Here is a 26,009-nt window from a genome sequence, read left to right on the forward strand (position 1 = left end):
CCATGCGCTGTGTTTGGGTCACCTCACGGTCAGCGTCTCACCAAGTCTTACCCCCTGACCTTGACGGCCAGCCTCTTCACCTTGCCCAAACAAGTCTAGCGGCCCTTGAATCAAGGTCTGGCGGGTGGGATCTCCCGCCTCGTTCTCGGGACTGCCACTCCTTGGTTAACTCGACTGCGACAAGGAAGCTCCAGTTTCCGTCTCCGCAAACCCGCTTGTCACAAACAACAGAAGTTGCAATCAACGGAAACCCAGGCTGAGCTTCATGTCAACTCAACTTGAGAGGTGGGCAAAGAACGGACGAACACATTCTTGGAAACCAGATGGCAGGCAAAACAGAACTGTTAGCACCATTCAGAAGAATGGGACGGCAGACTGAAACGTGATTCGGTTTGCGCTGGAGGTTGGACGATTTCCACTGGATTTTCTATCCGACTGTCCGATCCCGAATCCCGCCCTGCTGCAGCAAAAGGCGCTGCAGGAAGTCTGCAGCATGCAGCGAGCAACCATTCAGCTCAAGTCAATTGTCCAGGGCAGGATATGGCAGGGCATGGTATTGAGCGACCGGCGCCAAAATGTGACTGGCTTGCCTGAATCTTTATAGCTGAGGTAGTACCTCAGTCCTGCCCTTGATCTACACCTTCGACGAGGTACAATACCTTAGCCATACGCACACGGAGCTCCCACTACTGTACCTATCGCGAGAGCTTCCTTGATTCGCGCCCAAAAGTAACCTCGCCAGCTCCGCCCAAGCTCTTTCTCCAATCTGCCTTCTTCTTCTTCTTCTTCTTCTTCTTCTTCAAGTTCCCCGGCCTCCCATTTTTATATACTCGTCATCTCATGAAGGATTCCCGTCCTGACATTGACCCTCAAGCTGATCCTTTTCTTTCTACGTCTCGACGTTCTTTGGTGGGGCCGCTGAAAAGACATTGACAACTCCTACAGCAGATCCAATGCTGCTGTAAACATCTTCTAGACGACTTCGACACACTACACACTGCATAGCAACTGCTCCTGGCATACCAGCTCGTGCTTTACAGACTGGAGGGTACCTACATTGGACTGCCACGGCGCATGTGTCTGCTCAACATTGGCTGTTTATAGTTATGGCTAGTCTAGCTATCTCACCAACCGCTCGCTCGTGATATTTACCAGCCTCCAGTCGTTCCCAGGTACCGAGGTCAGCCAGCCTCTGGGGATCAGCCTTCGGTCAGCTTACGAGGGAACATAACACACAACTACGACTAATCAAGAAACAAACAACCAACACGTCCAAATGTCGGCTCCGTACTGGGGCCAGCTCCCACCACTAGCTACGGTTCCTCGGAGTCGGCGCATGTCTGGCGATGTGACGCCGACAACCCCATCCGACTCTCGCCAGTCCTTCGACATCCACTCTCAGACCCGCCATAGACCGAATCGCATCTCTGTCCAGACTACAAAGTCGGAAGTCCAGACTGACTCAACTCTCAGTCCTTTCGCATCTCCAACCACTCCCAGCTTCATGGGCCAGGGACTTGCCCCTCCTCCGGCACCAGTGCCCTATGGTGCTGAAACCCAGTATCCGCCCGAGTTCCTAGAAAAGCGCCGTCGCCGAAGGAGCCAAAATCAAGACCATGATTTGGACTATGCAGTCGAGACTGGCCCACCGCCCCCTGCTGTCCCGGAAGCTCCTCCAGGTCCTCCTATGAGCTACAGGTATTCGTCTGCCATTGCTGAACAACAGAACGCGTACTCGAATTCCTCTCCGGGATCGTCCCCCATGACCCAAGACGTGGGCTCAGATGGATTCCACGAGAATCAAACCCCGGCCGGTGACAGGCAGATACCTCGGGACACGACGACGGATGCGAGCACGAGTCGGCGGCCACAACGTATCGTTACCGGATCGATGCGTTCGGGAAACATGCCACCGCCAGCCGGAGCAAACAGCCACCGACGCAGGGCTTCTGGTGTTGACCAGCCTCTACAGAGGAGTACTAGGCGCTCGTCAGCGAGCCAGCCAGCAACCCGACAGAGAATGTTCGCAGACGACCGCTCACCACTTCAGAGGCTCCAGCTGACCCTGGACAGCATAGCAAAAGGAGAACCAGGGGAAGGACCTACTCCACGAGTCGAAGCCGCCGAAGGCTCAGCACGGGAATTTGCCCCAGAGAACTCGGCACCCGAGCAGACGGAAATAAGCACGATATCACCGCAAGTGCCCGTTCAGATCCAAAAGGTCTCGCCCGTTAATCAACGCCAGGAAGCACCCCAGTCGACCATGCCGGTAAGTTTGACGACTTCGACCAGACCTGACCAAGGCTCGGGGGCTGCAAAGGGGCCTCTGTCTCAGAACCCCCCCGAAGAAGGGCGAACGTATGGAGCAAACAGCGGGCGGGTTGCAAGAACCCAGGTGCCTGACCCGCGGACTCCCATGAACGCGGCTGTCACCAGTGTTAGGGCTTCTAATTTACCACAGCGCAACCTTAGTTTCCGCGAGCGAGCAGCTAATCAGGAGGTCAAGTTGCCCAATGGGATGAACAATGCCTTGGGCCCCATGCCGACACAAAGGAAGGTGGTGAAGAAGCCGGTAGCAGATCCGTGGCCGAGGCAAAGCCAAGAAAATCAGGAGGCTCAGGAGGCGACAGCGGCTCGAGAGCATCAACCAGTGGAGAAACCAATTGAAAGGGCTGTCAGGCGTGATGAAAGTCAACAGTTCGGCAATATCACCATCGGAGCGAGCGCGGAGCCGGCTAGAGTAACGAACCAAGAACCAGCCAGAGCAGCGAGCCAGAGAGTCAAGTTGGAAAAAATCATTGATCGGGCTCCTGTTCAGCAAACTCAGCAGTCATACACCTCACCGGCGGAGCAAGAAACCCCGGTTCAGAATGAGCCTGCGCCCCAACCTCCCGTCGAGAGTCCCATTATTCCTGTCGAAAGCCCGCAGGCTGCGGTTGAAGGGATGCCCATGGGCGGTCCAAACCATCCTCCCCCACCCAAGTACCAGCAGCAGCAGCATCATCACCAGGCACGGAGAGATGTCAGACTCGACGACCAAGGGAGAGATCTTAGACGCGACCGTGATGATACTGAACCGGGTCATCATCTCTCAAACATGCTGTATCATGCGCGGGACGATCTCGAGCCCGGGCAGGGCGAGTTTCAACCGACAAGGTATCTCGAAGAATGGAAGAATGGCACAGTCGGCACTCTTGCTGGCCCGCTTCTTGACCTGGGCAATGGATCGCCTGCAGGTGATAAGAACGCACCTCAATTTCGGAGGCGGGGTACCGGGGGATCACGGACGAGGAGAGGTGAAGCTTTTGATGGGGAGTATGATGACACTTATGGTATGTAATCGCTACGTGCCCTTTTCGCGGACGAAGGTGATATCGCAAGTAGCGTTGTCACTGGGTAGTCCCCTTGGCTCTGCATCTGAGGCTTTCGCGTTCCCTGATTTCCGCGTCCTTCTCTTGCATGCCATGAAACGATTTCGATGTACTAACTCAACCCCCTGTGTGAAGCTCCCACAAGATTCAAGCCGCCACTCTACCTCAAGTGCGGTCCTTTGCTTCGATTTTGTGGTATCCGGCATGACCGTGTGGCTACTCGCTCCCCCAAGCCCGGGGTTGTGCCGTTGGAGAAAGAGATATGGCGAGGCTCAGTCATGATCGTCACTTCAGACGCCGATTCATCATACGACATTGCCCCGACCCTGAGACTATTCGCTCAACCGATGGAGCTCTTACCCCCTCCACCAAAGATCATACATGGCGACGAGCCTCTGGCAGCAGAATACGTCGACCCCATCGCAGGTCATCCGAAGGTAGGACGCAAGGGTGAAACGCTCTATGTCCGGCCGGTCGACCACCTGGAAGAAGGAAAGGATCTTTCCAGGGACGAAACCGACAACGGGCTATTCGAAAAGTCAAGAAGCGTGCCTGACTCTCTTCCAGCCGGCGTAACTGACCCGCCTGGCTCCTTCAACGTCCGGAAGAAGCGGGCCAAGATCGATGGTGAGAAGGCAGGGAAGTACAAGGACGTTCGCGGATTCCGGCTCCACGCCGAGCGAGGCTACACTTTCTGGCGGTTCAACATCGAAGTCGAACTCCGCGAGAAACAACAACGCATTGCCTACCGGATCAACAGGGGCCCAGCAACGGGTTTCTGGGTCCCAGCCAAGGGGCAGGCGATGAACATCATGTTCCACAGCTGCAACGGCTTCAGCCTGAGCGTTGATCCCAACCAGTTCAGCGGCCCCGATCCTATGTGGCGCGACGTTCTCAACACTCACCAGAGCCAACCGTTCCATGTCATGATTGGTGGTGGTGACCAAATCTACAACGACAAGTGCATGCAAGAGACGGAGCTTTTCAAGGAGTGGCTGATGATCAAGAACCCATTGTCCAAGCACAACACTCCCTTCAGCGCAGAAATGCAGGATGAGCTGGAGCGCTTCTACCTGGAGCGGTACGCCATGTGGTTCTCCCAGGGCTTATTTAGCATGGCAGCCTCTCAGATTCCCATGGTCAACATGTACGATGACCACGACATCATCGACGGCTTTGGTTCTTACCCGCACCATTTCATGAACTCGCCGGTGTTCTCGGGCCTTGGCAACGTCGCCTTCAAATACTATATGCTCTTTCAGCATCAGAGCGTAGTGGACGAAACGGAGAAATCCGAGCCAAGCTGGATCCTGGGTGTTCGGCCGGGACCGTACATCCAAGAGGTCAGTCGAAGCATGTTCATGTTCTTGGGCGCAAAGGTTGCGCTACTGGCAGTCGACACGCGGACTGAACGGACCCGAGAGGAAGTCATCAGGGAAGATACGTGGAAGAGAATCATGGACCGGTGTTATGGTGAGATCGAAAACGGGAAGGTCGAGCATCTGCTGGTCCTTCTCGGTGTGCCGGTCGCTTATCCGAGGTTGGTCTGGCTTGAGAATATGTAAGTGTCGCCCTGATCTCCAGTTAAAACGATCGGACGGAGAAGATCTGTTATACTAACTCGGTTTTCTTTTAGCTTGACTTCTCGTCTGATGGACCCTGTCAAAGCCCTTGGAAAGGCTGGTCTTTTCAAAAATCTCCTCAACCATTTCGATGGAGGCGTCGAGGTCCTGGATGACTTGGATGATCACTGGACAGCCAAGAACCATAAGGAGGAACGAGGAATTGTGATCGAAGATCTCCAGGACCTGGCGGCTGACAAGTCAGTCAGAGTTACTATTCTCAGGTAAGCATCAGTTGTCCACCGCAAAACCACTGTCCATGATTTGTCTTGAAGCTGACCATTTTCCACAGCGGTGACGTTCACCTGGCAGCCATTGGGCAGTTCTATTCGAACCCCAAGCTCGGCATCCCGAAGGACAAGGACTTCCGGTATATGCCGAACATCATTTGCTCCGCCATCGTCAACACCCCGCCTCCGGATATGCTGGCGGACGTGCTCAACAAACGCAACAAGGTGCATCACTTCGACCGAGACACAGACGAAGACATGATCCCCATGTTCCAACAAGGTGTCGACGGCAAGCCGCGGAACAACAAGCACCTGCTTCCGCACCGCAACTGGTGCTCAATCCGGCTGTACACCCCCGGGAGCACACCGGACTCCACGCCGGGCCAGTCCGTAAACGACATCAACGCCTACGGCTTGCCTCCCAACAAACCCAGTCTCCTGCGCCGCCTCTCCCTCTCCAAAACACGAAGCAAATCAGGCCCTGCCTACCGCGGCCCGGACAGCGTGCAGCGCGATCGCACCCGCCCGCCTATCTCGAACGCTCTGCTCCGCACCCTCTCCCGCCGCGGCCCAAGCGCAAGCGCTGATCAAGTCGTCCCCGGCGGCCGCGGAAGCCCAGCGACAGCAGGAAAGCCGCCCGGGCTGTTGAAGAGGACGCTCTCGGGTTCTTCCATCAGCGGCAGAGTCGGCGAGTTCTTCCGCCGTCGCAGTAGCGTTAGCGGCCAGCGGCCGCGCGTCGACGACGGCGGTATCAACGGGACCTGGGGCGCCGAGTCGGACGATGAACAGGCTGTCTACGATGATTATGCTCATGTCAGCGATGAGTATAACATTCCCAAGATCCGCGGTGGTGGTGATCGCGGTATGTCTGCCGCTGTAGGCTTGCGCGGTGGAGGAGGTGACTACACTCCCCCGGTGCCCGGCGGTGGTGGTAGCGAGTTCGTAGCCGGTGACGAGAGCTACTTCACTGCCAAGCCGGTCTCCGGTAGTAGCAGCCACCAGCGCGGAGCAAGTGCCGGTAGTATTACCGGTGGACGTGGTGGTGGTGGACCCATGGGCAGCATGTTCGAACAACAGTCCCAACAAGCAACATCCGCCTCCCTACCAGAACGGGACTTTGCATCTTCGTATTCCCAACCTTCCCCCCGCGGCGGCATCTTCCGTTCTGCAACCACAGGCGGCGGTGCGCGGGCCATAAAGCGCGGAGAAGCCATACCGCAAGTCATGGCCGACGGCGCGCTGGAGGTCACGCTCAACGTGGAGATCAGTCCGCGTGACCCCGGAGGCAGCACGGTGCCGTACCGACTGCTGGTACCCAAGCTTTCGTATGAGTACGAGGGCGATGATAATGAGCATGAACATGAGCATGAGCTTGAGCACGATGAGCATGAACATGAGCCGGAGATGAATGCGATGGTGGGGGAGGAACATACGTTGAGTCAGGGGCAATTGCAGGCTTTTATGGAGTCTAGACGGGAGCGGGAGGAGACTGGGATGGAGATGGGGATGGGAAGGGAGGAGTACAAGGAGAAACCGAATAGTGGTGGTCGTGGTGGGGGAATTAGGAGGTTGTTGAGTTTGAAGAGGAATGGGCGATGATCTATCTGGATGATACAAAAAGTATGGGATGTGCTGGGCTGGGATGTGGGTGTGTAATGTTATGACCGAGGATTTGGACTTGCTTTCATTGTTACTAGTCGTGGGTTGGGTTTCATGCGGTCATGTCCTTTAAATGAGATGAGATGTATGTGAAGCATAGGCAGGTACAGATGCATAAGGTATCTAGATAACGATTTAACGATTTGATGACTGCATACTCTCACCAAACCAGCTGCATACTTCTTTGCAGAGCCGATGCTCTGATCAACTGGCCCTCAAGATATGTGTTCAATGCTGGCGCTGAATCTCTCGATGTTCTTCTTTCTATACGAAGGACGATGCTTCTGATTGGTCGCAACCACAGAGGCCCAGATAAGCCGCTATCGCTCTTTTTGGTGGGGATGCGATATGACGAACATCGATGGGACGGGAACTTGTTGAACTGCGCAATCTGTCTTTGATCCTGTTTCCCTCGCCTTGATCGTCCCATACAATTAAATCCCATCTCTATTTTGACTCTTGATCCTATCTTCCAACCCTCCGACTTATCGGACCTCCGAAGTACTCAACCGTCCATATCCCTGTCCTATCGCCGACTGGTTATCGCAGACTCGTAAGTCGACCAACCCAATCGCGACATACGCACCCCTTCGGGCTTTACGACCTACCCGCGATTCTTCCATTACAATTCGATTCGAGCCCGAAAGCACACATCAATTGACTTCGAAGCACATACGAACCTGAAGCCAGCAACATCCAGAATCGATCCTTGCGTCACGATCTACCGAGGCGCAAAGAGATATCAGAAACTACCGAACAACTGCGTTTTCGCAGATGATGGCTTGAATGGCGTCGGACACGGAAACAGATCAACAACGACACCGGGAGGAGGAGGAGCAGGAGCTCGCCCGTAACAGGAGTGCCGAAGGAGGAAAGGCAGTAATAGAGAATGGACACGAGCTACCTTTGCGACCCACGACACCAATAGGCAAGCCAACCACCGGCGCGCGCCCACCTCAAGCGCAGCCAACATCCCCATCCTCCAACGCCGGTTCCTCAGACAACGACAACCTCGCAGGCTCCAGCTCAGTAGACATCTCCCAAGACGATGCCGACGCCTCGTCCGAGCTAGTAACCTCCCCATTAGTGCCATCAGTAACGTCACCGCCATACTGGGCGCACGGCCACAACACAAACAACAACCGGGGACTGGGAACACGGCATACAAGGACCATGTCAAGCGTGTCGGCGGAAAGCGATCTGCCCCTGGGCGCCATCACGCTGCAGGACAACGAGCACGACGACGGGCCGGACGGGGCGAATGTCTATGGGCGAGACCGCAACCGAGCGTGTTGGGCGAAGAAGGTGGATATTGTCGATCACATACTGGTGAATGGGGGGACGGCGAATATAGGGGCGTTTGTGGTTTGGAATATTCGGGTTGAGACTTTGAATGTGCGTATCCATCCAACAATATGGATCTCCAGGGCTGACTGCTACGGCGGTGTTCGAACTGTTTTTTTGGAGGTTGGAAATAACTTCTACTTTGACTAACCATTATTTGTTGAATTACATGTAGGGCTCGCGAATGAACATAAGGAAGCGCTACTCCGAGTTCGACGGTCTCAGGAAACGGCTCGTCCAGACATTTCCCAACTTCGAGGCCGCTGTACCTCCATTACCTCCCAAGAGCATCTTACACAGGTTCCAACCCAAGTTTCTCGAAAAGAGGAGGGCGGGGCTGCAGTATTTCTTAAAGTACGTATTGTCTACTTACCCCCAGATGACTTGACTCCTTCCTCCCTTTCACAGCTCGCCCCTCGGGGCTTTGGAGACATACATGTCGCTAACTGTTTGGTGACAACAACAGCTGCATTCTACTCAACCCGGAATTCTCTGGGTCTCCTGTTTTGAAGGAGTTTCTCTTTTCCTAAGATAACGATGACGATAACGATAAAAACGGATAATGCGCAATGAAAGAGATGATGAACGAACTCTACTACTACTACTTTTGACTCGGAAGAGGTACATAATGGTAATTTGTGAATAATTCCTGGGCTGGATCACTGTTCATGGGTAATGCTGGATGGGTTATGACGATGGCGGACGATGATGAGTTTGAACGGACACGGACACGGACACGGACGCACGGGATGGGATATGCCCGAGAGTCGAGACTCTTTGAGAGCCAAGACATCAGATGAACTACCACAGTAGATGCTACGGACGTGGGAAAACATGTTGAATGATAATGTTTGAAGTAGAGCGGCTGGACCCATCCTAAGTCCCTAAACCGTTTTACTGGCTTTAAAATAAGATCGACAGTGATGTGTTTATACTGTGGAAAAGATGCTGGAGAGACTCCACTTTCCGGGACTTTTCATGATGCTGTCTTGTGTTGAAATGGAAGATGGACCATGAGCCAGTTCCCTTTCCCATGCCATGTAGCTACGATACCAAGTACCCTATGTACATAAATATCGCCGCTACATAGGCCCGGCTCATCGGTCTAAAGAAGAGTTCGTTGTCGAGATCAAGTCTCAAAGTTGCCTCTGGGGCCTGGGCCGGTTTGCCTTGTGCAAAGTGGATTCGGCCGTTATTCTCAACCGGCATGTCCAAGAAGCTCTAGACGTTTCCTGACTCACGGGCGTAGATCCGGGCTCGTGCCGGGCTCCGGGCCAGACAATCAAGGAGCTCTCAGCCGCTTTTGCGGATCAACCAAGCAGTCTGTCTGTGAGTGGACGAAAGGAATGGTGATGGCTCGGGTGTGGATTGGTGGTGTGCTCGAAAATGTGGAAATCGTTCGTATCTTGGTACGGAGTACGGATAGGCACTTGTGGTACTATAGAATCATCGGGTAGATCTGGCACTTCTTATAAGTCGAGAAAGAGAGAGCACGAGAGAGGTCCATCAACCCCGCGTTTGCCAACGAGCTTGCCAAAGCGGGGAGCGATGACTTTGGAGGACCTTCAGTTCTTTTTCAGTCAGTGCATGGGATCTTCTGCGGATCATTTGTATGCGGTCGGAGCAGTTTACGGTTGGGATGTTTTAGGTATTTACAGTATCGATCGGATGGCCAAATATCGGTATCGGATCATTTGTCTGATCCAGCCATCGCCTTTTTCTGAACAATAAAAGGCGGACATCTCGGGCGGCGGTGGAGAATCACGGGCAGCTGTACCACGCCATATGCGGCCATTCTTAAAGATAAGGGAAGAAAAAAACCAATCCACAAAGCTAGGAGAGGTGTATGGTATGATGCTGATGACAGACAGCTAGGTACTTGTCGAGGGCCAGACTTGTGGAGATGCAGAAATGTGTTTGTTGCGGCTATGAATTGAGGCAGGTGAGGTGTCCCCGCCATTCCGTTCCCCGGTTTCGCCGTTGAATCACTTGCTGCCTGCCCAGTGCCTCATCGCCACACAGCAAACTAATACGAGGTGTCTCGATGCAAATACGCACAACCACTGGAATCCCACCGTCAGGTGCACAACAACAACAAAGTCTCCCTTGGTTACAGGAAAGTTGAAAAATCATGTTTCCCGCTTCCAAACACGGCGACCGATACCCTTTTGGCGTATCAGGCGAGAAGAAGGGGTTGATACCCTCGAGGCAACTCCGTCGCCCCCCGAACGGGTCGGGTTCCATCTCCAATTCACACACTGACACTAGTCCTCACTCAGATCACTCGGGCTGGGCAACTTTTTCATAACTGAACCTCGTATGAATGATTGCTGCCTCCGAGCGGCCCCTCATAACGCAATGGACTATGGATATGCTGCAGCATGCATTCAGGAATGCAACCTACCTATGACGGGCCAGCCGTATCCAATGCAATAGAAGAGTTGCTTGCCGTTTTTTCCATTCCCCATACCTACCTACCTAGCAAGATGACGATCAGAACGCCGCAAGCCGCAGGCTGTTGTTGTTGTTGTTGTTGTTGTTGTTGTTGTTGTTGTTGTTGTTGTCGTTGCTGCCGACAAGACGTGTGGGTTTGAAGAGACAAGCGTTCATGTTTGGACCACCATCGATTGGGTACTGGCTTGGGTTTCTTTGTTCTGCCGCCTGGAACCCGGTGTTGTTGATATCCAGAAAGATGTTTAATCCGGGAGAATAATTGTGGATCAACAGTGCACAGCAGCAATCATCAGCAAAGTGCAAGCAAGCCCAGAGGCAAAGCAATTGGAGACCGGCCGCCGCAACGCTCGGTGCATGCCGGTCAAGGCAGTTGTGCACCTCCAAAAGTGTCAATCGCCGTAAACCTTATCGGTAGAGATGCGTGTTGATGCTGGTCACTCTGTTCCCGGTAATTTTGAAATTAAAATTATGGGAATAAGCCTCTAGACCGGGTCTTACCACTAGACTTAAAGCAGGCCAGATATATCCAAGACAGTAGGCAACATCATGGGTTATTTCTTGCTCCAAACTTTGGGGTTCATCCCAAGTTTCTCTGAATGTTCATGTTCACCAAATCGGACATGACGATTCATGCCGGTCTCTACACAACTTGAAGAGCACAGCATGTTCAAGAACAACACCACAAGGTTCATCCGATCATACCCAAGGAACGTCCGTGGAGGTTCCAGCGGACCGTATCCATCAAAGTTATCGATCAGAAGTCCATCCCCATCACACGAGAAATGGGCATCCAGCCTCCTAGCGGCGGAATTGACTTACCGTGATTGGACAACCGGCGGTGCAAAGAGTCCGTATGTGGAGTAACCACATCCCTGCCCCAGCAAGTTCGCTACCGTCGACGCGATGCAACACTCCAGGGATGGGGGAGAATGGACCAGCTCTGCTCATTCAGAGCTCGAATTGTGGACTCTGGGCCTCGGGAGCAGCCACGGGAGTTGATGATCCATCCAGAGCCATCAAAATCTGTCAGTCCAATTTGATGCTTGGTCTGCTAGGGTACCCTGGCCTCCTTTTCCCTTTTCCCTCGTCCTCCACGCTTTTTCTCCGCTCCTTCCTCTATCTCCACTGCCCCAGTGACTTCCTCTCATCTCCCCCATAATCCGGTCGTTTCCTTCCAGATCCCTTGGGACCTTGGCCTGCTTCTAGGATATTCTCCTGATCTCTTAAAGACCTCAAGCGCTGCTGTCCCTCGCTCTGACCTTTTTACTTGCCTGACCTTTTTGCTCTCGTTTCCGTTTGGATCTCTTCAAGTTCAGTTTAGGACCGTCCACTGTCGTTGTCGTTGCTCGTGCTCCCCCGTACATTCCGAGTTTCCTGTAAGTGAGCTTTAATTTCCATCATATTTGAGAGTTGTTTGGGTTCTCTTGGTCGAATGGCATGTCATGGAAGATCCGGACAACGCCGTGATCAAATTCCAGTCTCTCTGTCACATCGAGACGTTCCATGATGATGCATGATTGCTCACCATTATTAGTCTGTACAGAGCGAACGAACTTAAACAATCCAACCACCCATCCACTCGCTCAATATACTTCGAAACCAATCTTCACAATGGTTGCCTACACCACTACCCTTCTGGCTCTTGCCAGCTCCTTGACCCTTGTCTCCGCCGACTACTGGGTCAACACTAGCAATATCGACATTGGCATCAAGAGTACGTCCCAAGCAAGTCGTCCATCGGAGCGTTCCCAGTACTAACCGGACAATCAGAGACCTGGTGCTTGAACGAAATAGCCAACTGCCCCCTCATTTGCCAGCAAGAGGACCTGGGCCCTATCGAGGAAAACGAGTGCAATTCTGTATGTGGATGATAAAGCTTCTCGAAATTGAACGGTGTATCTTCTGTAACGATACTAACCTTTGAATCAGGACACCCTTGAATATTCATGCGTCTGCGGCAACGGCAAAGTTCCCGATTTGGACGAGTACACTCTGACGATTCCTTACCATACTTGCGTCACATATGTTCAGCAATGTATCCAGGAAAACATGGGCGACAACCTTGCGCAGAACGACTGTGCCGAGAAAAACCCATGCGGTGCCAAGTCACCCACGAGATCCAACGCGACCACGACGTCGGCGACTGCTTCCAAGACCGCCAGCCCAAGCTCTTCCAGCACAGGCACTGGCGTTTATGATGGACTTGCCGGCGATGGCACCGATGGCGAGGATTCGAGCAACAACAACAACAAGAAGAACGCCGCTCCCCGTATGTTGGAGTCGGTTGGCGCGACCCTTCTCTTCGGCGGTCTCTTTGCTGGTTTCGCCGTCATGCTCTAAGCTAGAGAGTTGTTGACGTTTGCGATCGTACCGGGTGCGCGTCAAGCTTGCCTTTAGTGGTGATCGAATGTGAAGGCGGGAAACCGGCTTCACAATAAGAGGAAGAAGACCTGTTGAAATTCACCTTCTGACGAAACTCGGAGCATTCATTGCTCTATAGACAGCAGCAGAGTCTGTTGAGGTTGAAAAGGGAGCTCTTCAGGATATGAAGCTGTGGAGGGTGTCATCTATCACATGCCCTCATGGAGAGCCACGACACACTATCATCAACACCACCCTAATATTTCAACAAGTGCATGGACATTTCTGTCTTTTTGTTTATGGCGTCTCTGGAGCTTTATAATGGCATATCCTTGCGGGTTTTTTGATGGAAAAGGAAATCATTTTTTGTCAAGCGGTTGCGCGGCGTTTCTATTAGTCTTATGTACATGACTACTGTAGTCAACACGCCTTAATTGTGGAATGTCTATTTTTGTGTTACACATCATCATCAACAATACCTTCTTGATTCGGCATCGATCATCTTGTGCAACTTCGCCTATCTTGTCCGTCATTGCTTGGCCTTCAGTCTGTTATGTGGTTCAGGCTATACCGGCTCGACCAGTAGGCCATCCGAGTTTCTGCTGCAATGCTAGCTGTAGGTACCTAGTTGCACGTGAACTGTGGAGTAATGATTCCGTCCCGAGTTGGATTGCTCTGCAGGCACCTTGATGGTCTGTAAAAATAGGTAAGGCTGCTACTCGGTAGAAGCTCGATCACACTGAAACAAAGCGTCATAGGAAGTATATATGTGGATGTACAAATCCACATCGTCGATTGAAAGTTTAGGCGGTGACTGCCTCAAGCAACCGTCATGGACAGGGGGTTTTCACGTATCAGTATTGAACAGGCGCGCCAGCGAATATTTGGGACGGTTTGGGGGTGCAGATCCTGCCCAGCCGCCGCGCGCGTGGATCTCAGGGACTGCAGTTTTACAGAGACAGTTGGCAGGACGGCCCGTTGACACCCTCCTCTTCGTCGGATGTGTATACGTTTCAAACGATGCCTGGGATTGGACCTTCACGACAATAGGCACAGACCTAGATTTGGATGAAGCCCACCCATTCCCAGCGAATTATCAGCTCGTACACTAAGGGGTACGGGTCGTGATAGAACCCCGAACAGCTGTAGCAGGATTCAAAACTTCGAGATTGAGACGGGACTCGTTCGTGTGGAACCGCAGGGATTGGGGACCGCAAAGGTGGAATAAAATTGCCTAGTATACATAGCCAGGCATGATCCTCCGCCGCCTCCTAACAACAAATGTTTTTGTGTTTGGAGTGCCGTCACCGCCAAACTTGCCCCCCGGTTTTTTTTCCTCTCGGGATTTTGTAGCCTTGCTCCCAAAAGCAAAGAGTTGTTTTCGTGGTGGTCGATTTGGCAGCCTTGAATTCCTTCCCGGTACAACTCCTTTAAACATCACGCCCCGCGCTCACTCCGCCCTCCCGTCACCCGATCTCGAAATTTTGTCCGATAAACAACAACTCCCACTCACTGCAGGCACGGCTTCCCGCATAACTCGGTCTCAAGTGGCGGACAATCGACTACGAAAACCAACCCGACCGTCCCTGTGTTTGCCTGGCTGTTTTGGCTGTGGTAGGCAAATCGAGCAAAATGGCCACTCCCAATTTGCTCAGAAGTAACAGTGCGCTACCTTTTCCCTAACAATCCATCCTGTCCCCCTAACAACCTGCCTTGGTTGCTGCCAACTTACCTGCCCCCGCCGGCCTTGTCCAGGTGAGGCAGTTGCCTGTGGCTGCCCTTCACCCGAGGCCGCCCGGATGCCATCTGCCCAAAACCCCACTCTTTCAGTCGTCCATCACTTGCACAGTTGGGCCCTGGTGCACATGTCACCACGAAACCGCAGATTTGTTACTACTTCGAGTTTCTACTTACTGCGCGGTCCATGTCATTGCCATCATCTTCGTTACGTCGTCGTCCACCAGGGAGCTCAAGTCGGTTGTTGCCTCCAGATAGCTTGCTGACATGAAGGATTCGATATCTGCAGAGAAAGCCGCCGCCGAATGCGTTTCGGACGAGGCGCTTATCCATCTCAAGACGTACAAATATTCGGCCGTCGACAAGTCGCCCGTCTCCAATTACATCCTCAAGCCCTACGTATGTCAGCCCTCCGCGCGCGCGCGCGCGCGTCCCCTCGACCCGAGAAGGCCTGTGAATAGTGTGAAGGACATCAATGCTAAGAATTCGGGGCGATAGTGGAATGCCTTCGTCGAGTTCCTACCATTATGGGTTGCCCCCAACATGGTGACCCTGATTGGGTTCGGCTTCATTGTGGCTAATGTCGGCCTCCTACTGATATTCATGCCAGATCTGGTTGGCCCGGTAAGTCACCCGCGAACGCTCCGAAAAACGGAAAGTGGCTTCGTTGCTGACCGATGACCTGGTATTGCCGTATAGGGTCCTTCGTGGTTATATTTCAGCTTCGCTTTCGGCCTCTTCGCATACCAGACGATGGACAATGTCGACGGCAAACAGGCGAGACGCACCGGAACCTCCAGCGGCCTGGGAGAGCTCTTCGACCATGGCATCGACAGTCTCAACTGCACACTCGCTAGCTTGCTCGAAACCGCCGCTATGGGTCTGGGCACCACCAAGGCCGGTGTCTTCACTGCGCTGTGCCCCTGCCTGCCCATGTGGTTCTCGACCTGGGAAACATATCACACGCATACCCTCTACCTCGGATACATCAACGGACCTACGGAAGGAATTCTTATCGCCTGCTTGCTGATGGCGATCAGCGGGTGGTATGGCCCTGAAATCTGGACCGAAAGACTGGCCGATAACCTCCACCTGTTCAGCTTCCTCGGGTTGACCGAAGAGAACCTGGGCGACACCTCTTTCCAGGACATTTGGGTCTACTTCCTGATTGGCGCCATGTTCTTCCACATTCCGTTCTGCATCATCAATGTCGTCAATGCTCGCCTGTCGCGCAACGAGCCTCTTCTTCCGGTCTTCCTCGAGTGGACTCCGATCGTCGTTTTTACCCTCAGCGTTGGTGCCTGGCTCTATAGCCCATACTCGACACTGATGGCCGAGAACCACCTGGTGCTCTTCTGTGTTTGCATGTGCTTCGTCTTTGGCCGCATGACCACCAAGATGATTCTCGCTCATCTCACCAAGCAGCCCTTCCCCTTCTGGACTGTCATGCTCTGGCCTTTGGTGGGAGGTGCCTTCATCGGAAACCTTCCCCGCTTTGGACTTCCTGCTGTCACCGCGCAATTCGAGCACCTTTACCTTTGGGCTTACCTGGTGTTTGCGTTCATCGTCTACTCTCGCTGGGCTTGGCTGGTCACCACGAGCATCTGCGACTTCCTTGGCATCAACTGCCTTACCATTCCCCACGAGAAGCAGATGGCCAACAAGCAGATTGCGAGGGAGATCGCGGCACAGGCTGCCGCCGCCGTTCCTGTTGGCCCCGCTAAGAAGGATTAAGGGGCGGCGCGTAAGCATCAAAGCAACGCAAAGATCCAAAATTCTTTTTCTTGCACCTATTTTGATTCTGGCTTTGGAAGAAGCTTATATATACTAGAATCGAACTACACCATAGAGCGGCCGACACTTGGCTAGACTGGCGTGTGCAGCGTTGCCTTTCGCATATAGACTGGAATGTATTGGTATTGGGATATATACATCGGATGCTCCCGTGGTTGTGGGGGTTTAATGTCTGGAAAAATCACCAAAAAGAGAAACATGAAATGGTGGATGGGATCGTTGGGATCAAGGGCAGGGCGGGCGTTTTGGAAAAGCCGTGGACAGCTCTCCTTGGGTGGGTTGGTCGGTGGTTTTGATGTACTATATTATCGGGACGGAAAGAGATTCATGAAGGATGAGGGATGAGTATGACAGAGTCGAGAAAGGCTCTATAATGAAGCTGGATCTTACATGAGCGAAGGGCTTTCACGAGGCTCAGTCTACAGGGGTATGGTTGTTGAGACCTTCGGGGTATGTGCAATACCCAAGCATCGGCACTCTCTTTGTGCGCGTCAGCATCGCCTTCCTTGACTCGATATCATGTTTGAAATGGTCAGAAGTTGAAACAGAAGCTCACAACCCGCACTAACAGAACCGCCCTGGTCCCTCACCTCCAGGATCTGGTGTTGTTTCCTGCAATCTGGCCCCTTTCCCCGCACATTATTTCTAGGGGTCCCGCACCAAGTCGGCCAGGGGGTTAGAGCCCCAGGTACCGGACCATCCCTGTCCGTCGAGAGCTCCCGTCCCTTCCCTTATTGAGTCTGGACGAAGAATCATTCTTTGTCAAGAGTCACTTCACTAAATCCTTACAATATGAAGCAACGACAGTGATTTACAGACCATGATACGAAAGCTCCCCGGTGTTTGATTTCTTATTCACATCGGTTTTTGGAGGGTATTTTGTGACAAACTTTGGCTCACGGAACTCTGAACGAACAACATAGGAACTAGACGACCTCATGTCACCCGGCCAACAAGACTTTCCCCCAAAACAACTTAAATCGTCAACAACAACAACAACAACAACACGATCTCGATTCAAGCGAACTTGTCCGGAACAACAACTCGGGGCTGAATAATGACCATGGCACAGCACAAAGGGCTTGACACGCCCAACCACCCAAGGCAGCGCTCCTCACGGACAACCTCCCTCTCACGCCGCCTCCTCTCCGCCTTCCTTTTCACAACAACCATCACCACTCCCTTCGGCGTCCACGCCTACACCCCCCTCTCAACCTGCAGCCTCCAACACATCCCCTCCGCGCCCCCCTCTGACTTCGACATCCACCCCGAGTCCAACTCCCTCCTCGCCCCGATCCTCATCCCCCGCGTCCCAGGAACCGAAGGCTCCCGCCTGGTCCAAAATCACTTTGTCGATTTTTTTAGTACTCAACTCCCCGACTGGACTTTAGAATGGCAGAACTCGACCTCCACCACTCCCGTAACGGGAGACCAGCAAATCCCGTTTGCGAATTTGATTTTACGGAGGGACCCACCTTGGGTCAAGGGGGATGCGAAAAAGGAAGGGAACGTGAAGAGGTTGACGCTCGCGGCGCATTATGATTCACTGTACCGGCCGGAGGGGTTTATTGGGGCCGTGGACAGTGCGGCGCCTTGTGCTGTTTTGATGGCGGTTGCTAGGGGGGTGGATTCGGGGTTGACGAAGAGGTGGGAGGGGGCTATGACTAGGAGGAAGGAGATGGTGGATAGTAGCGGGTTAGAGGAAGAGGAAGAGGAAGAAGACGAGGATATTAAGGGTGTCCAGATTGTGTTGTTTGATGGTGAGGAGGCATGGGAAAGGTGGACGAGTACGGATTCGACTTATGGTTCCAGGTATGTGGTTACTGCTCCTGCTGCGAGTGGGTTGTTGTTGTTGCTGTTGTTGCTGGTGTCTGCTGTGGTGATCGAGGTGAAAGTTCTGGGAATGCATACTAATAAACCCATTATTTTCCTTGGAAAAAAACAGAGCACTAGCCGAAGCCTGGGAATCCTCGCCCTACGAGGCCTCATCAACCCACTCCAACCGGCTGGAATCCATCAGCCTGCTCGTACTCCTTGACCTCTTGGGGGCGTCCAACCCCCGGATCCCCTCTTACTTCTGGGACACGCACGGCGCATACGGAAACCTGGCGAAAATCGAAGACAGACTACGAAATCTGGGGCTTTTGGAAACGGCTCCCGCTTCTCCCTTCCTGCCGGATAGGAAGAAACCGTATAATCGGTTCACGAGGGGGTATATACAGGATGATCATGTCCCGTTCATGGAACGCGGTGTAAAGGTCTTGCATGTCATACCCACGCCGTTTCCGCCGGTGTGGCATACCATGATGGACGATGGGCAACATCTGGATTTGCCGACTGTGAGGGATTGGGCTAAGATCATGACGGCGTTTGTGGCGGAGTGGATGGATCTCGATGGGGTGCTTGCGCAGGGAAGTTGTGATGTGGAAGAGAAGAAGGGTAGTGAGGGCGGCATGGAGAAAGATGAGCTTTAGCGATGATGATGGGTTGGTAGATTTGGCTAGATTTTTTCATTCACACAGAAGACACTCAGATATAATGGAAACGTCTTCCTTATTACACGATATTGATCATCGGAATGTGTAAGTGATATGGGGACAAAGTGCACCCCTGGTGTGAGCACAGTAATTACCCTCCACGTAATGGTCTTGGCGGACATGGTACGTCCGCTATGCATGGAGCTCTGGCCGCCGTCTGGAAGCTGAACGTGTTCATTGAATGCAGTGCTCCAAAGTTTCACCCCAGCGCATCTACGAATCTCCGAATCCATTGCGCTTTTCCCCTTGAAAGTGTGCTCTGTTTACGAAACGAGCTCCTAACAACATCAAGAAAGATGCGGTTTACTCGGGCACTTTTGCTGCTTGCGGCGGGCGCTGTGCAGGCAGCTTCGTCCTGGAGCTTCGACGACGCCAGTGTGTCGGTTGCTGCCAAGAAGGGCAGTGATGCCGTCAAGGAGAAGTAGGTTCGCGCAACCGCAACATCGTGAAGTTTATGCCCCTTCCGCATAACACCAATTGCTAACGTCCGTTTGCGCAGATTCAGCCAGAAGGCCCCTCTTACGAAACCCGTTGGACTTGGAAGCACCGATACCGTCAAGATCATCTTGACTGCGAAGGAAGATGGCAAGGCAAAGCGGCCACACCAGGCCTTTGTGACCATCAAGGAGCAGGAGACTGGCCTTGAGGCTCCCTTCCCCTTGACGGTCAAGGACACCGGCAAGGCGGTGGTATCGATTGTGAGTTGCTTCATGGCAAGGCAAAGATGGAATCGCTGAGAGCTTGGAGACTAACGGTTCGGCGCAATACAGTCCCAGAAGGATCTCCCCGTCCAATTCCTCTTGTCGCCCAAGCCTCTCAAGGCATCCGTCGTCATCGGCTCCTTCGGCGAAGCTCGCGCTGTCAACACCCCGGTTTTCGACATCGAACTCGAGACGGATCCCAACGCCCCAGTGCCCAAGTACGAAGCGCCCCTTCGCTACGGCAAGAAACCCGAGATTCACCACATCTTCCGCGCCGATCCGCAGAGCCCACCCAAGGTGATCTCTCTGTTCTTCGCCCTTGTCGTGGCTGCTACAGTTCCGGCTCTTTTCATCAGCGTGAGTTACATGGCCCTGGTCCCATATACACGGAGTTGTCGCCGCTGAATGCTAACGTTAACTTTTCTTTACGGCAGTGGCTCTTGCTCGGCGCAAACCTCAACCACTTAACCAAGGCTCTCGGTACCGCGCCCTTGTCACATGTCACCTTCTTCGGCTCCATCGTGGCCATGGAGGGTGTGTTCTTCATGTACTATACCAGCTGGAACCTGTTCCATGTCCTTCCCGTTGCTGGCGTGGTGGGCATCGTCACCGTGCTGAGCGGCACCAAGGCCCTTGGAGAGGTTCAGAGCAGACGTCTCGCGAATGAACGCTAAGCGATCAAGATGTCCATTGGGAGAATGACGACGCACAAATGCCTCTAGGGTGAAGCTCTACAAAAAAGCGTCCGATGTGCAACCTCTTTAAGGCCCTCATTAGGAATGGTTGGACATTGCTTAGGGTTGCTACCCAGATATATGGCGTGACGGATTTGATAGACAAAACTAGAAATACAACTATCTACCAAGAATTGGCCGGAATCATGGCTCAAGTTGGCCAGGGACGGTGGCTTCTTGATTGTCCGGATCAAGTCAAATGATTCGTACGTGGGTCCTTCCACGACTGTCCTAAAGGAAGCAAGGGAGCATCAATGGGCCGAGATTGTTACTCATCGAGAAACTCATCACGGTCAATAATCGTGGAGTTATTTTGGTCTTGGTTGGCCAGACGTCGTGTCAGCCGCTTGCCCTGCTGCCCTATCAAGAGCAGCCGCTGAAGCTCATACACGCCGCACACAGGCGTCGGCTCGGCACAAAGTGAGGTGGTTGGTAACGATCTCGATCTGAAACTTCTCTGTTTGGTTGGCACATTGAGGCCGTGAACTGGTTCTTCGGTCACCTCAACCGGGAAACAGGTGAGACGTGGACGGACCTGACTGCCTAGAACAAGGTGCTCTGCCGGTGGTCTTGCTGGTGGTTTCTCGCTGCCGTGCCTCGTGCCCAACTAGCTGGTTGAGAAGGAAGGGCACATCACTATCGCTCTTATTTCTTCGTTTCCAATTCATCTCGTTCATTTGGCCTGCAAGGACATTCAAACTTTGTACAGCGGACAGCTTCCTTGGGTTTAAATTTGCGACTTGAATCTTCAAAGTCCTGCAAGTGTTACTTTAACTAGAAGGTAGCGGAAAGACCCTACAGCCAGTGAGCGATAGGGGAAGCGTTAACAGCTGCACAGGGCAGTGAACGAGCAGGTTCCCGGTTTGAGGTGTCCACCACAACACGCCGACCGTGGCTGCCCCACCTCTAAGTACCCTTGTAGTGGGTGTAAACAAATGCAGCAGCAGATGGACAAATGAGAGCTCCAGTTGCCATCAGATCGCGTTTTCTCTAAATTCCCAGCCTGCCACTTCCACTTGCACCCACACATACCGTTTTCTTTCCACCGAGTCGCATCCAAACCCGCTTGGCCCTGTCCCCTGCCAGGTGCGACACCATTGACGTTGGGCTTCTTGGAACTTGCAACTTCAATTTGACCGCGTCGCATTTCGATTTTGCTCACCAATCCAGCATGCGCACAGTGTCTCGGTTTCCTGCTCACCTGCCAAGCGCTTGTTCTTGATCGCTTTGCTTCCTTTTGGACTCGACGACCTTCCCACGGACACAACCTTCCCTTGCTACCACTTGCGACCCGCAGAAAAGAAAGCGCAACGCGCTCGAGCGAGTGTTGTGTTGTCGCTGCTTGCGCCTGCCCTGATTCCGGTTTGGCTAGAGGGAATCCGTCCACCGACCGTGACGCTGGCCAACACCACGCTCGACGCGCCCCTCCGACCTCGATTCCCAACTTGCTATGGACATCAACAGAAATACCAATTCCCATAATAGCAAACCGAAGCATATCTCTAGGTTAAAACAAGAGATGTACCAACTACGACTTAAGAACAACCCTTTCGGCTCTCCGCCCTCCTCCACCGGCGACCATGACACGGTTAGCACCACGACCGACGACCTCTCGCGCAACCTTTCCGCCTTCTCCTTTAATCCCGACGACGAGGGCACTCGCAAGGCTAGCGAGGACTACAAGCTCCCTACCAAGCGACACGCTACTCGCTCCGGCCGTTTTGGCTCTCGGCAGCAACAAGAACATCAACAGGCTACCATGCTGAACACCTCGGCCATCGGTCGCGCCTTTCCCGAATGGACTGGCCCAATTAACGACACGGCCCCAACAACGACACGGAACTTCGATACCAACATCGCCTACAATCCATATGCCGAAGCTAAGAACCGCAAAGAGAATGTCCGCCCTATCACCGAGCTAACGGAGGAGCACCTCCTCAACTATGGGTTGGATCCTAAGAAGAAGACCCGTGTGGAGATGCAGCCCCGAGTTGAGAACGAGTCTGACTGCTCGACCATTCTCTCCAGATCGCCTGGCCGGGGCGCTCGTCGCTCTCGGTTCAACAACACCCATATGGAAAACAGAGCCGTTTCCCCTGAAGTTCCCAAGCGCTCTCTTCAGGATATCGTTTCCAAGATTCGTACCGAGAAGGAAGCCAACAGAAACCAGCTATCCCAAATTGCGATGCCGCAGAAACAATCCCAGCCTACTCATGCCAGTCTTAACACTTTCCTGAACTCGGACCTTGCTGCGGATAAGACCAACGTAGGCCCTACTGAAGGTCGATCTTTCTTTCTTCCAGCTTTTAGACACCTGCCCGACTGGACATCAGGAGCCCTCAAGTTCAATGCCATGAAGGATGGCGTCCCTGTTTTCGTCAAGTCTGGTAAGAACGGCGTACGGCTCGGTCAGTCCGGCGACCACGAACCCATCAATGCTATCGGCATTCCTGAGGAGGACGAGCAGATCTTTGTCTCCATGGATAAGCTTCAGGAGGAGGTCCGCGAACTTCATGATCATGACGCCATGCTCCAACGCGAAGCTGAGAAGCTTCAGCGGGAAGTCAACCAGCTCCAGTCTGAGCTTAAGCGTTACAAGACTAGGAGACCATCGGACAGTGCCATAGGATCAGACTCCGATGGCTCATTCGGGAGACATGCTCAAGCAAATGGGTACCAGCTTGAGACCCAGATCGCTCAGCTTCAGAATCGTCTTGATCAGGCCAGCAGGCAGGTGGGAGTACAGGATATCCACAGTACAGCACTCGCAGCTGAGCGCGATGAGGCCTTGCATCAGGCGTCACTTGCTCGGGAAAGAGCGAAGCGACTACAGGCAGAGCTTGAGTCTACACAAAAGGACCTCGAGTTCACTCTCCAGTACCGCAAAGACAAGGACTCCCTCCAAAATGAGAACATCACTCTACGCACTACCAACGAGGACCTCAAACAGAAAAATGAGGCTCTCTCGCAAGCGAACCAGGAGCTTTCCTCAAAGTACGACAGACTTCGCCGGGAACAGCTGTCAGCACACAAAGACCTGGCTTCAGCCCAGGAGGAACTTGCCTCTTTGCGCAAGAAGTACGATGCTATGCTGGAAGAGAAGAAGCTTATCGTTCAAGACCATGCGAGCATGGAACGTAACAATGAGAGCTACTTCAAGGAGACCAAGAAGCTTCAGGCGCAAATTGCCGCCAGGGATCAACATATCGCCGACCTCAAGAGGGGAATCAGCACTCGGGATCAGATGATCGACAACATTGGCGGCTTGACAACAAATACGGCAGTCATCGAGCTCAATGCTGAGCTGGAGGCCGAGATTTCGCAGCTGAAGCATAAGCTGCAGCAACAACAAGCTACCAGGACTGATAAGGATGGGTCAATCAGCGCCAAAGAAGGCAGGATTCGCGTTCTCAAAGAGCAGAATCTTGAGCTAGAGTGCGAGAAGCAGAAGCTCTTGGAAGAGAACCAGCGGCTCCGCGCTGAGTATGAGGAGATGAGGAACCAGTGGATCGATGATCGTCATAAGGTGGTTCGACTCAACCAACTCCTCACCAAGAACAACACCGAGTTTCTCAAGTCGATGAACGACAACACTGAAGATTGCGTCCGGTTGGAGGAGGACTTCAAGAACAAGGAGGCATCTCTCCGTCAAAAGCTGGAGCGCCGAGAGGCAGCTATCAACAAGGTCAAGCAGTTGACCGCCCAGATCAACGAGATCTCACAAAGGGAACTTTTGGGCAAACCTACAAAGCTTACACGGATCGTCGAGCCGAAAGATGCCACTGGCACTAGATATGCTGCGAGCGATCTGACTGGGAAGAGCGGTACCATGAACGTCGACGACGATCCGACTAGGGAACTTAACCTGACCCAAGGGACCGATTTTGCCAGCATCATGGACAACGAGATTGCGAAGTTGAAGCAAACCTACCGGGATTTCGAAAACCAGCAGCGACAAAGCGAGAACGATAACATCACGCAAGCGTCGCAAACAGGTGATGCGGCCCAGTCCAAGAATCAACCGGCCGGTATCCTTAAGAAGTCGAGTCGATTTGGGTTCAACGAAGATACTGGCCGTTTCAGCGTTAAGTCTGCTTTCAGCGTCGCCAGTCACCACACCGACGATGAGTCTGTCAAGACTGCAACTACCAGCAAGAGCCGCCGGCCTTCATCAATGGGTGTTCAGGGTCAGGAAACTTCACGGCCTGCATCTCGCGTGCGGCGAAACTCGGACAACCCTACCATCACGACGCAGACCGATAAGCAGTCGAACATCGGTCAGTCGGTTCCCGCGCTAAGCAAGGAGGCTCGCCGGGTCCTTGATCAGATCTGCAACCACAAGTCAGATAACTGCAATGTTTGTGTTCGTATCGCAGCGAACGGGTATCAGACTAACCCATCCACCAAGGCCCCAATTACTGTCGACGATATGAGAAAGGGGAAGAAGACTGTTCGCGTGGACAGGCCTGTCCCTGTCTCGGATCGGGCGGTTGAGGCCCGCGGTACCTACGAGGAGGAGCCAACCATACGTCCCGCCATGGCGCCAGGAGATGCGCTTGCGGTACTGATTAAGGAGATTGGCGATGAAATCGAGCACCTTCAGATTGAGCTGAAGCGTGTGAATGAGGTTTACTTCAACCTGGACAAGTCTACCGGACAGCGCGAGCGTAGGCGGCTCATAGGAGATATCAAGAAGTTGCAAGCCGAGCTTGAGACAAAGAGCGGGCAGCTTTACAAGCTGCACGACGTTCTTGAAGGACAGAAGGATGCTGGCCAGCTTATGGACGACTCCGAACTTAATATCACCATTCTGAGTGATCTGCTTCGCGTTAATGGCGCAACTGAGAACAACCAGGAGGCTTCTTGGAATGGGTTTGATGAGTAGAGCTGGTCGAGCGTGCGGCACTGATGATGATGAACTTGGTCAGGGGCGTTTTGGCATTTTCTCGGAGCACGTTGCATGGGTTTGCTTAATTCTCTGGACGTTTTGAGCACTTGGTTTGTTGCTCTCTGTCTTGATGTCGAGCATGGCAAAGGGGTTGGTTGTTACAAAAGTTGTTCAGCCGGTTTGCTATGGTATGGGCTTTAGCCAGGGTCTTTTTCTCATGAGGAATAATTTTGTGGTATGATTTTCTCCGTGGTCGTATCGGTCACGGCTCGGGAGCATGGTTCGAGGTCTTGATGTATGGGTTATAGGAAGGCTACAGGATTACAAATACAATTGACAAGCCCATTGATGGGTTCAAAAAAATGGCTTGAGTCTTCGACCTGACGAACTGTTGTCCGCGAACCATCGTCATTCTTTCGAATGGATCGAAAGCCGAAGCATGAAGAGCCTTACAGGCAGTAGGTAGTCGGGTAGCCTCTCTTTTGAACAAAACATTTGTTGATAGCGAAAAGAGCCTTACTGCAGTAGATACATTCGGAATTAAAACACATGCATTAACTTCATTATACCATGCTCG

The 26,009-nt window shown here is 53.0% G+C and overlaps 7 protein-coding genes across 7 annotated transcripts; all 7 read left to right on the forward strand.

Annotated features, from left to right (window-relative positions):
* Positions 1-1,276: 1,276 nt before the first annotated feature.
* On the forward strand, positions 1,277-7,045 carry SMAC4_02939 (uncharacterized protein; the record flags this gene model as incomplete). The annotated part of the gene is made up of 5 exons (XM_066089863.1): positions 1,277-2,500; positions 2,558-3,332; positions 3,507-4,932; positions 5,008-5,217; positions 5,286-7,045. The coding sequence occupies 5 exons, from the start codon at positions 1,277-1,279 to the stop codon at positions 6,820-6,822; spliced, it is 5,172 nt and encodes a 1,723-aa protein (XP_065945695.1). The 3' UTR covers positions 6,823-7,045.
* A 434-nt stretch (positions 7,046-7,479) lies between these two features.
* Positions 7,480-9,131, forward strand: SMAC4_12600 (uncharacterized protein). Its single transcript, XM_003348397.3, has 3 exons — positions 7,480-8,277; positions 8,402-8,580; positions 8,693-9,131. The coding sequence occupies exons 1-3, from the start codon at positions 7,669-7,671 to the stop codon at positions 8,754-8,756; spliced, it is 852 nt and encodes a 283-aa protein (XP_003348445.2). The 5' UTR covers positions 7,480-7,668; the 3' UTR covers positions 8,757-9,131.
* Positions 9,132-12,092: 2,961 nt separating this feature from the next.
* Positions 12,093-13,528, forward strand: SMAC4_02940 (uncharacterized protein). Its single transcript, XM_003348398.2, has 3 exons — positions 12,093-12,394; positions 12,451-12,539; positions 12,610-13,528. The coding sequence occupies exons 1-3, from the start codon at positions 12,184-12,186 to the stop codon at positions 13,018-13,020; spliced, it is 711 nt and encodes a 236-aa protein (XP_003348446.2). The 5' UTR covers positions 12,093-12,183; the 3' UTR covers positions 13,021-13,528.
* Positions 13,529-13,819: 291 nt separating this feature from the next.
* On the forward strand, positions 13,820-16,512 carry SMAC4_02941 (uncharacterized protein; the record flags this gene model as incomplete). Its single annotated transcript, XM_003348399.2, has 3 exons — positions 13,820-15,177; positions 15,277-15,402; positions 15,478-16,512. The coding sequence occupies exons 1-3, from the start codon at positions 15,046-15,048 to the stop codon at positions 16,510-16,512; spliced, it is 1,293 nt and encodes a 430-aa protein (XP_003348447.1). The 5' UTR covers positions 13,820-15,045.
* A 1,123-nt stretch (positions 16,513-17,635) lies between these two features.
* On the forward strand, positions 17,636-19,104 carry SMAC4_02942 (uncharacterized protein; the record flags this gene model as incomplete). Its single annotated transcript, XM_066089864.1, has 2 exons — positions 17,636-18,384; positions 18,518-19,104. 2 exons carry the CDS (start codon positions 17,636-17,638, stop codon positions 19,044-19,046), a joined length of 1,278 nt encoding a protein of 425 aa, XP_065945696.1. The 3' UTR covers positions 19,047-19,104.
* A 139-nt stretch (positions 19,105-19,243) lies between these two features.
* SMAC4_02943 (uncharacterized protein) lies at positions 19,244-20,684 on the forward strand (the record flags this gene model as incomplete). The annotated part of the gene is made up of 4 exons (XM_003348401.2): positions 19,244-19,530; positions 19,609-19,807; positions 19,880-20,167; positions 20,245-20,684. 4 exons carry the CDS (start codon positions 19,244-19,246, stop codon positions 20,482-20,484), a joined length of 1,014 nt encoding a protein of 337 aa, XP_003348449.2. The 3' UTR covers positions 20,485-20,684.
* A 775-nt stretch (positions 20,685-21,459) lies between these two features.
* Positions 21,460-25,801, forward strand: SMAC4_02944 (uncharacterized protein). The gene has a single exon (XM_003348402.2). The coding sequence runs from the start codon at positions 21,995-21,997 to the stop codon at positions 25,427-25,429; it is 3,435 nt and encodes a 1,144-aa protein (XP_003348450.2). The 5' UTR covers positions 21,460-21,994; the 3' UTR covers positions 25,430-25,801.
* The last annotated feature ends 208 nt before the right edge of the window (positions 25,802-26,009 follow it).

This window comes from Sordaria macrospora, chromosome 1 (assembly GCF_033870435.1).
Source record: "Sordaria macrospora chromosome 1, complete sequence".
Classification (NCBI taxonomy): Eukaryota; Fungi; Ascomycota; class Sordariomycetes; order Sordariales; family Sordariaceae; genus Sordaria; species Sordaria macrospora.

What these genes read in the sequence shown, in the direction of transcription:
- SMAC4_02944 (XM_003348402.2), top strand. Translation starts at nt 21,995, where the DNA reads ATGGACATCAACAGAAATACCAATTCCCATAATAGCAAACCGAAGCAT.
- SMAC4_12600 (XM_003348397.3), top strand. Translation starts at nt 7,669, where the DNA reads ATGGCGTCGGACACGGAAACAGATCAACAACGACACCGGGAGGAGGAG. An exon ending in TTCGGGTTGAGACTTTGAAT is followed by an intron (nt 8,278 to 8,401) that starts GTGCGTATCCAT and finishes AATTACATGTAG; the next exon opens with GGCTCGCGAATGAACATAAG. An exon ending in GGGCTGCAGTATTTCTTAAA is followed by an intron (nt 8,581 to 8,692) that starts GTACGTATTGTC and finishes TGACAACAACAG; the next exon opens with CTGCATTCTACTCAACCCGG.
- SMAC4_02940 (XM_003348398.2), top strand. Translation starts at nt 12,184, where the DNA reads ATGATGATGCATGATTGCTCACCATTATTAGTCTGTACAGAGCGAACG. An exon ending in TATCGACATTGGCATCAAGA is followed by an intron (nt 12,395 to 12,450) that starts GTACGTCCCAAG and finishes CCGGACAATCAG; the next exon opens with AGACCTGGTGCTTGAACGAA. An exon ending in AGGAAAACGAGTGCAATTCT is followed by an intron (nt 12,540 to 12,609) that starts GTATGTGGATGA and finishes CCTTTGAATCAG; the next exon opens with GACACCCTTGAATATTCATG.